The sequence below is a fragment of the Meriones unguiculatus genome, chromosome 2 (assembly GCF_030254825.1).
Source record: "Meriones unguiculatus strain TT.TT164.6M chromosome 2, Bangor_MerUng_6.1, whole genome shotgun sequence".
NCBI lineage: Eukaryota > Metazoa > Chordata > Mammalia > Rodentia > Muridae > Meriones > Meriones unguiculatus.
Window position 1 is genome coordinate 184,726,932 of NC_083350.1, and position 9,788 is coordinate 184,736,719.

A 9,788-nucleotide genomic window follows, 5' to 3' on the forward strand; every position below is an offset into this window, starting at 1 on the left:
GGGGTAAATGCAATCTTTTCTCATATCAAGTTAAATAACTCAAACTTCAGTCCTAAACATGGAAATGAATGTTTTATTCCATATTCTTTCATGTAGATGAAGAATTATGTAAGACATATGTATTTTATGAAAACAAATAGATGTTCTTGGGTTATATAAACCTATTTTTTTCATGTCTATCAGTAGAGTCTGGGTGTTTAGAAACTAGACTAAAATACTTAGGGTGCCAGAATACTTTCTGTGGCTTACTGAGATTTTTATCAGAGTAAGAGCATCAGAGAGCCACAAAAGAAGTAAGTGTCGTGCATTTGAAATTAATTCTACATGAAGGGAAGGGAGCATCATAGTATTAACATTCCCTAGTCATATTATTTTAAACAGGCAAAAATGTGGGATAAATCTCAGTTCAACCTAGTTAGTGCTCATATTTTAAATACTGAAATAACTACAAAAATGAATAACTCCTAAAGAAGATAAACAAGAAAGAAGACCCAGGGCAATATGATCAATCCTCACTTAGAAAGACAAATGGAATGGGCATTGGACATAGGAGAAAACAAGTAACAGGACAGGAGCCTACTGCAGAGGGCCCCTGAGAGACTCTACCTAACAGTGTATCAAAGCAGATACTAAGACTCATAATCAAACCTTCGGCAGAGTGCAGAGAATCATATGAAAGAAGGGGGAGTTAGTATGATGTGGAAAGGATAGGAGCTCCACAAGGACCAAATGTATCTGGGCACAGGGGTCTTTTCTGAGACTGATACTCCACCAAGGACAATGTATGTATATAACCTAGAACCTCTGTTCAGAGGTAGCCCATGGTAGCTCAGCAACCAATTGGTTTTCCTAGTAAGGGAAACAGGGACTATTGACAGGAACTCAATGGCAGGCTCTTTGACCTCCCCACCCCCCAAAGGAGGAGCAGTCCTGCTAGACCACAGAGGAGGACTTTGCAGCCAGTCATGAAGATACTTGATAAAACAGGGTCAGATGAAAGGGGAGGAGGTCCCCCCATCAGTGGACTTGGAAAGGGGCAGGGAGGAGATGAGGAAGGGAGAGAGGGATTGGGAGGGAATGAGGGAGCAGGATACAGCTGGGATACAGAGTTAATAAAATGTAACTAATAATAAAAATTTAAAAAAAGAAAAAGTCTCCACAGATTAAAAAAAATGAATAACTCAGTGGTGTATAGTGCTAAATAGATTATACAAAATTAAAAAGTAAATTTCTAAAAAAAATCAAATATTAAAATTAATAAAAAATTCATGGCTTTGACATAGAGATGATATATTTTTAGATTTAAAAATATAGAAAGCTCAAAATAACTTAAGAAACTCTTTACTTATAAATCTCTTTATGAAATTGGCCTAGTAGTTCTTAATTTTACTGGTTCTATTCAGCTGAAGACAATTATAAATTCCAACATATTAAATTTTAAAACTGTTTTCAGCCTTAATCTGTAAATTAGAAGTAAGCGCTTTAAACAGTTTACTTAATATGTTAATGTAAAAAATGAAATATAACAGTAAGTTAATGTACCCAAAAGAGTTGTAAATATAATGAAAACAAAGACAAATTACTAGAAAATAACTTAAAGAGAAACTATATGCACAAAAGAAAACAAAAAGGCATGTATATAAAATAATCATAACACACACAGAGAAAGCAAGAGAGAGAGAGAGAGAGAGAGAGAGAGAGAGAGAGAAAGGGATAGAGAGACGCAATGCAAATAGAGTAATTGGTCCAAAACAAGAAACTGTGCCCCAAAACATCCCATTTCTACATATTCTCTAAAGAATAGATAGATAGGCAGATAAATAGATAGATTTTTTTCAGGGTTTCTCTGCATAGCCTGTTCTGGATCTTCCTTCATACACCAGGCTGGCCTCCCACTCACCGAGATCCACCCATCTCTAACTCCCGAGTGCTAGGACAGAAGGTGCACCACCACTGCCCAGCAAGAATACAGATTTTTAATTCTGGACATTTCACTTAATTTTTTTTTTACTAAAAGAATGAGTGCAAAAAATTATTTTGTATAATATCATGGATAGCAGGATAAAATTAGAGGAAGAGTTCACTTAAAGAATATAAGAACAACATTCACTTTCTTCAAAATTAGTAAATGTTTCAATAAACTTGCATGTATATAAAATTTTAAATCATGACCATCTTTGAAACACTAGACTTGAGCTCAAAAGCTCATTTTCTGCCTCCATGGAGCGGCACAACGCTCTAAGAGGTTTGAATGTTGCCAAGCTCGCTTGAGATAATCTCAGACATTTTGACTAACGATTCCCTTTGATGAGCTTAAGTTTTCATTAGGATCCATGGAATCTTCAGTAGAGTCCAGTATAGGAAAGGGGAAATGTTACGCAGAGATCAGTAAACCGTAGTCAATGTTCAACTCTAATACAAGATTAAAGGGTGAGAAAAAATAGAATAGTTCCTCATTTCAGTTTAGTTGAGGACCTGGAACAGAAGTGCTCTGCGAGTGCCTGTGTCTGCTGACTTTCCTTACAGTGTCTGATACACTGGAATAATTAGCAAACAGATGCTCTTTTCCTTACAGTTGCCAAGATTACACATAGTTTGAATGCTTTGAAGGGATATTCCACTAGATGCCAAGAGGGTTTGGGAGATGCATGAGTCAGCATCCAGTTGTCACAATGTCACAGCACAGTGGCCTGGCCCTTTACAGGTTTGCTGTAAAACAAAAAACACTCCTGGGTCTTGAGTCAGCAGATTGAAGCAGCAAGACTTCAAATAGTAATCAAATGCCAATGCACGCTAAAGCTTCACGCCATGATTTTAATGTGCACCTAGTTTCTCTCAGTCCAAAATATAACTTCTACCAATTGTGATCTGATTTCTGCTTCATCTGCTCTCCAATTTTCTTGAATTTCATTTAATAAGTAAAGGACAAAATTTTTGGTACAAATAATTCAACAGTGAATTAATTATTCTGATGTGAGTTATTTCTTTCTTCTAATATTTTAGTTGAAGATAAAAATATTTACAAGGCCAGTAGGTGTTCTTTCTGGCTTATGTTCACGTCCTTCATACCGTGACTTATTTTAACAGCATCCAAGTTAGTTCTGGCTTCTTTAAAATCTTGCATATTAAAGTTAGTAATAGTAGATTTTAGTATATTTTTCAAGGAAAATTGCTATATGTGATGGCCTAAGCAATCAATTACTATGTACATACTACAGCTAAAACCACAAATACACACATCTGCCCCCCAAACGCACAGGATTCCTTTCATGTACAGTGTAATAAAGGCCATCAAGCATTAAATAATTTGATGGCCACAGATATACAATGCAATAATAAAATCCAGTGATAGGAAACCATCAGAACCAATATGTAGTAAAATTTAGGCTTAAAATCTGACACACACACAAATGTATGTGCATGTAAAAATCATTTTCTTTTAATAGATTTTATAATTCATGTAATTTGTCTTGTGAATCAAGTTTGCAAAGATATGTAGAAATTTTTAATTGAAAAATAAACTCTAAGGCAACCTGTTTCTTAAAGTACGTACTGAGTGGTACTTCCAAGCAGTGTTGTCGTTAATTCTTTCAATTTATATTTAATTTACATTCTTTCCTTCCCCAGATTAATTTATTTTTGAGGTCCTAGAAGGTATTCATTTGGGAGAGGACAAGGGAGCAGGCGACATCTGGGATACAAAATGAATAAATTGTAATAAATAAAAAATAATTTTTTTTTCAAAGAAGAAGGTATTCAGTGCACAATAGTTTTCTGGAGCACAATCTTTTCTCCAACATCTCCATCTGCTGGCTTAGAGTAAAAATAAAATTGTAATCACTATTTTTTTAATTTAATTTTTAAATTTTTACAATTTGTGTTGCTTTATAGAATTAAAATATAAAATTCTTAAATTACTATTAGCTAGACAAATGATCATTTATCACAATTATTCATTAGAAAAAATAAAAACAGACTTATATGAGCAAATTTAGCATTTGCTCTTTAATCTCCAAATTCTAGGAAATCAGATACTCATGTGTATAGCCTATTTAAGAAAGTTTCCTTTTTAATGTTTTTTTCTAATTAATGCCATGTTAAAATTTACTAAAATCATTTCTAATATATAATTTTTAAAAAATTTCCTGTTGGTTTTGTTAGCTGACTATATGGTGTTCATAAAAACACCAATATCAACTTATATATTTTTTTCAAAAATTGAGTTTTGGTTACCATGATGAATTATTCATGAAGAACTATTAGAGTACCTTTCCATACTCACACTGTGCTACTCAGACAAGACCTCAGAGGCTGCTCCAGATGAAAAGCGTGGAGTTTTCAAAACCATTAGAGAGGCCGCTGAGGTAAATGAACAGAAAAGAATTGCAGTTGAACACATTCATTTATTCTCTTGCAATTTGAAGGCACTGAGGAGATGGTTTTGGATGGATGGATGGATGGATGGATGGATGGATGGATGGATGGATTCTGAGGTCTCTCACTGCTTCCCACTCCTGCTGATATGATAGTCACAATTTTCTCTCTTCTTTTAACTTGTGTTTTTTTTTTCTCATAATGAAGCCTTGTTTAAACATTCATTTGAAAAATTATCCAAAAAGTAAGAAAAGGGGAAAACAGGGGAAAAGCAAGAGTCAGGAAAAAAAAAAAAAGAAAATGGTGGAAGAGAAAAAGACACAAGAAAAATCACATTGGAAATTTGTCTCTATCTCTCTGGTATCCATGGAGACAAATGGAACAAACAGGTACTTTCATTATGCCATTGTGACTGAAAAGGTGTGGGAGCTGAGCACAGCACAGCACATTTCTGATCATCATGAAACGACTTCCTTTCATGGAACTCTTAAACCATTCGGTAGACTTCCTCAGATGGTGAGCTCCATGTCAACCTCAAGTCCCTGAGTAAGAGCATCCATCTCAGAAACACAGTGAAATAGCTAAGCAGATCCTTTCCTCTGTCAAAATGACATCCCTTAATTCTAAAGCTTTGCTTCCTTAACAAATAAATCTAATGCAGTTGTGTTTTTTTTTTCTGTACACTAATTAAGATACAGAATAAATTAGTTCAGAAGCAGGAATTGGTGGTTCCTGTAACTGGGCAATGGCATTAGAGGAGAGACCTCCTAAGGTTTCCAGAGAAAATGGGGGAAAGACATTTTGATCTTATCTGTCAGTTCACTGAATGCATTCTGTTCTACAGACAGCAAGGAAACAAATTATCTGCATTGGAGTAAAATCCAGAGCAGAATTAAAATGATCGTGTTTAGCTTCACACATCTGAGAGCAGACACTCCCATTTATTTAAAAATGCTTGTTTGGTTATGCTTCCCACATATCCCTCCTATCTCCTTTCTTCTCTTTAAAAGGTTAAAATAATTGTACCATTTCTGCTGTCCTTAGCAAAAAAAAAAAAAAAAAAAAAAAAAAAAAAAAAAAAAAAAATTAAACATGTAAATTTTTTTTGCAGTTTTGAAGAGATAAAATAAATAAAAACGTGTAAATTGACTCTGTACTGTGAACCAATGTGGGCTCTAGAAAATTCTGTCTACAGAGCCTCATTTCTGTAACTGTGCCATGCTAGTTGTCTGTAGCAGTCAGTAACCTTACAGCATAGACGCTGAAAAAGTCAAGGTGCTGAATTCTCCTGGCGACATCCTTTTGCTGGGTTCCTCCATGTTATTTTGGTGCCTGGTTATAATGGTGGGGGGTAATTTTATTATCTGGGAATGCACATTTAAATTTTTTTTGCTTCACTTTTTTTTTAAAGAAAAATCTATAAAGAAAATGAAAACTTGAATATACTGGTTTATCAGAACTGTGCTCCGATATGTGGAATTTGGGAGTTAAATGCAAACTATGCATTTGTTCCTTACGTGCATACTCTCGCCACATATCTTACTGCAATACAACGTATGCTAGAAACAAACCCATTCAATAACATCGGCTTGAGGATGTGCGTAACACAAACTCTCACCCTTACAGAGCCCTGGTGCAGCGGCTCGGCACCTGTTGGAATAAACACTCATTTAGTTTGGTGGACTTGTCTGGTGTTTTCCCAGTTTTGTTTGTTGTTGTTGTTGTTTGTTTGTTTTTTTAACAATAGTCAACTTCTTGATTAACTATCTTCAAAACGTCTTGCCATTACTTTAGAATCTACGTGCGCACCGACTTCGCAATTCATTGTGACAGTGCATTTGTGCATACAGATAGAGCTGGTTAAAACTCAACACAGGAGCACTTCAAACTAACTCGCAAGAAACAAACTTCTTGATAGCACAGTAACAGCCCAATTCAGTGGGTAAATAGGTCAAGTACAGACGCCTTTGGCGTTCATTTAAAACCGGTTTTCACCTGTTATGTAATAAAATCTATTGTACTGAGATAGTTTTCTACGCCATTCTGTTACATTTTAATATTTTACCCAGTTATTTGAAAGGGGCATGTGGAAGCCGGATGACCACTTTCAGGGTCAGTTCTCTCCTTCTGGACCCAGGTACCCCAGGAGTAATCTAAGGTCATCAGGCTTGATGGAGATGCTGTTAACCCACTGAGCCATCTGCTGTTTCTCGTATGAGCAAATTCTGTCTGTCGCTTTCCGTCTCTATTTCTCCACCATCTCTATCTCTCCTGTTAGATCTATCCTAACGCTGGCATTTTAAAAGAACTCCTAATGTCTTAAATGCCTCCTTCAACAACCTAGAATTCTGGTCATGTAAATAACCACGATCACATTATCACCCTATGCATTTTTTTTTCCATTTATTTGGCGACAGGAGTTGCAATCTGCTGTCCCTGGCGTGGCCGAGCGAAAGCACTGAATACATGACAGGCTTCGCAGGGGAACGTGGGTGGCATGGCAACCGGTTGTGGGACCGCTGCCTTGGGCATTTCCTCTGGTGATTTTCCGCTCTGGTGCATGGGATCCAAAGTGGGAGGTGAACCACCTGCAAATCTTCCCAAAATTGTTATCTGTGGAATGGAAGCTGAGCACGTCAAGGCAGGAAACAGCTGCCGGGCTGGAGGCCGGAAATGGTGGCGCAGGGAGCGCGCAGGAGGCGGCCTCAGCGCGGGGACCTGGTGGCCGGCCCGGGGCGACCTCCCCAGCAGCTGGACTCCGCTCACCCTTCCCGCAGCCGGCCAGAGCGGCGTCGCGAGCTCCAGAGACCTGTGCGGAGGCCAGGGCTGACGCTGGGAACTGCAAAGGCTAAGATGGCTGGTCTGCGACTTCCCAGCATTTTAAACCCAGCCGGATGCCATCGAGTCACCTCGTTCTCTCGGCGCCTGAGCCTGAGCCTGCGGCCCTGGAGCGAAGCACCCGCGCCCGGCCGGCCAGCACCCCGGCCATCCTCGCCGCCCCCGGGCGTCAGCTTCGGGTGCCGAGCTCGGACCTCGCTTTCCGCAGGCTCATCCCGCCGGCAACCCGCTGTGCTCTGGATTCCCCAACCTGGCAAACGTCCGCATCGCCACCCGGACCCCCGCCGCCCGCATCCTCATCCCTTCCCTGCCGGCTCACAGCAGCCAGCCAGGGCCTGCGTCAGTCTCGTGCCCGCGCCCCTCGGGTGGGCATTATATAACAGCCCCAGGCCCAACTCCACAAGCATTGTGTGAACTTGTCCCGTGCAGCAGAAGGACGCGGGGCTTGCGGGGACGCGGGTCGAAGCGGCCCTGCCAGGATTTAGGACGAAGGCAGTCTCCCGTGGGACCTGTCCCACAGCCCCGCGGCGCCCTGGGGAACGGCGTGTTCTCTGTTGGTAGGGTGCCAATAGGCACGCCAGAGGGAGGGGGTTGGGACAGCCTCTCTGGAGGCTCCAGAATTAAGTAAGAGCCCCCTGAACCCGAGAAAGGCTGGCCCAAGCCGACCCCACCCCAGCTTGGCCGAGCGCACACTGACACACTCTCGGGTGCCTTTCACCCCCTCAACACCGCCCGCCGGCCAGTGGGGGTCCCGAAGATTGCAGCCACCTTCTCCCTGTGCCTCACACGCACGCGCGTGTGCAGTTACTCCCACCCACACATGGCAGGCCAGCGCCGCGCGCGCGTGCACGCACACGCACAAGCGCGCGCACACACACACAGTCCCACACTCACACTCACTAGCTTGCTTTCCCTGTGCAGCCCTGGGAAGACATGAATATTCATTACTTACAAGCATTGGTGACTGCGAAACTGTTGGCTACCTCCAAATTGTCGATATGGGGTGTCAGTCTGAACTCCGAAGTGGAAAACTGAACCATCCCTACCCGAAATGCACTGTATTCTTGATCAGCGCCCCTTGGAAATAGCCCCCCTGCAAAGAACAAACAGCAAGCAAGAGCACCGTGTCAGAGTACTGGAGAGATTAGAGTGAGCTGCTAGCACCCAGCGGTTCCGCTCTCTTATTCATACTAACCGCTGTAACAAACGGAATCACCGAGTTGGGCACCCAGAGCCGGACATCCAAAAGGTGGCCAACGGGTCTAGGAAAAGAGGAGAGTCTCGGGGCCAGAAATGTTCTCCTCCTTAATCTCAAGCTTTCCGTTCATGCCCCCAGGAAATCTGAGCACAGTAAGGAGGTGCCTTCAAGGCAGAAGTACTGCGGTCCGGGGGTCAGAAATGAGCAGATCTTCCCCTCTATTGTGTCAAAAGGCATAGTCCTTTCTTTTTGCTTCAGCCTAAGAAAATTATGTATATTCTAGGTAGTTTAAATCTGGAATGCAGTCAAGGTATGACATAAGTCTACATGACATGAATTAATTTGCTTACTGTGAACAAATATTACCACCAAATTATGCACAATTCAAAAGGCATAACACAAAAGGTACCTACCTATCTGTATGCTGTTAGAAGACACACCAAAAATCAGTCCCCATAAAACAGGAGGAAAGAGGACAGAAATATGCATAATCTTTTGCATTTCCAAGAAAAGTAGAGCATCCACAAAATATCCCCTCGTTTCCCTTTTCCTCCTCTTCCTTCTTTGGCCGTTTTCCTCCTCGGCAAATTAGATCCTCTGCATCTTGAGGTCGAAATTTAGCAATGAGCTGCTAAAAACACGAAGTGAACGCAGAAGAATCCTTATTTCCCAGGTCTAGCTGGTGGCTGTCGATGCCAGGCGTCCTGTCCCCGCTCCCGAAGTCGCGAGGACTGGCTGAATGCAGTTTTCGGCGGAGCTGCCGCTGTGGCCCTGGTGTCTGGGAATATTCAGCACCCTCCCGTGCGCTCACACAATCACCCTCTCTCGAGCTCTCCTCTCTCCTCTCTCTCACACGCGCGCGCGCACACATACACACACATACACACACACACACGCACACACACACACTCACACAGCAAAGTCACAGAGAGGGGCAGGCAGTCCCCGGCGCGCGTGCGCGACTCGAGGCAGGCGGCGGGCTTGCGCACCCACCCCTCCCTCGCACAGCGCCCTGCACCCCGCAACAGCCCTGGCAGCTCCTGCGCGGTGCCGAGAGAGCGCGGCTCAGAGCCGGGCAGCCTAGTGCCTCTTAGAGACCTCCAGCCTTGTGCATCTGAATTTTAGCACCAAGGACAGCGCTTCCGTCTGCGCCCCAAGCTGAGGTTGCAGGGCTAACCCTAGCTGCAGAGATCCAAGGGCTGCAAAACTGATTTCCGGTTGTTACGCCTAGGAAGCCAAACTGCTAATTGCTGTTGGCGGTGCAGCTTTCTTCCGTGGGGCACTGTTGTTTTACATTAAACAAAACGAATCTGATTTGATAGTCTCAAAATCCACTTAACAACATCCACACACCTGACCCAACTAAGAAGCAAACAAA

At 42.2% G+C, this 9,788-nt stretch overlaps 1 protein-coding gene across 7 annotated transcripts in view; it reads right to left on the reverse strand.

The window, feature by feature from the left end:
• Gria2 (glutamate ionotropic receptor AMPA type subunit 2) overlaps positions 1–9,450 on the reverse strand; it is a 130,647-nt gene extending 121,197 nt beyond the window's left edge. The window contains exons 1-2 of one of the 7 annotated variants that reach the window (XM_060378475.1): positions 8,824–9,446; positions 8,165–8,305 (exon numbers count right to left, since the gene is read on the reverse strand). In XM_060378475.1, the coding sequence (XP_060234458.1) occupies positions 8,165–8,305; positions 8,824–8,911 (229 nt within the window). In that variant the 5' untranslated portion in view covers positions 8,912–9,446. Of the gene's footprint in view, positions 1–8,164; positions 8,306–8,823 lie in introns of all 7 variants that reach the window. The other 6 variants (XM_060378474.1, XM_060378479.1, XM_060378477.1 and 3 more) reach the window with 6 other exon arrangements.
• Between the last annotated feature and the right edge of the window lie 338 nt (positions 9,451–9,788).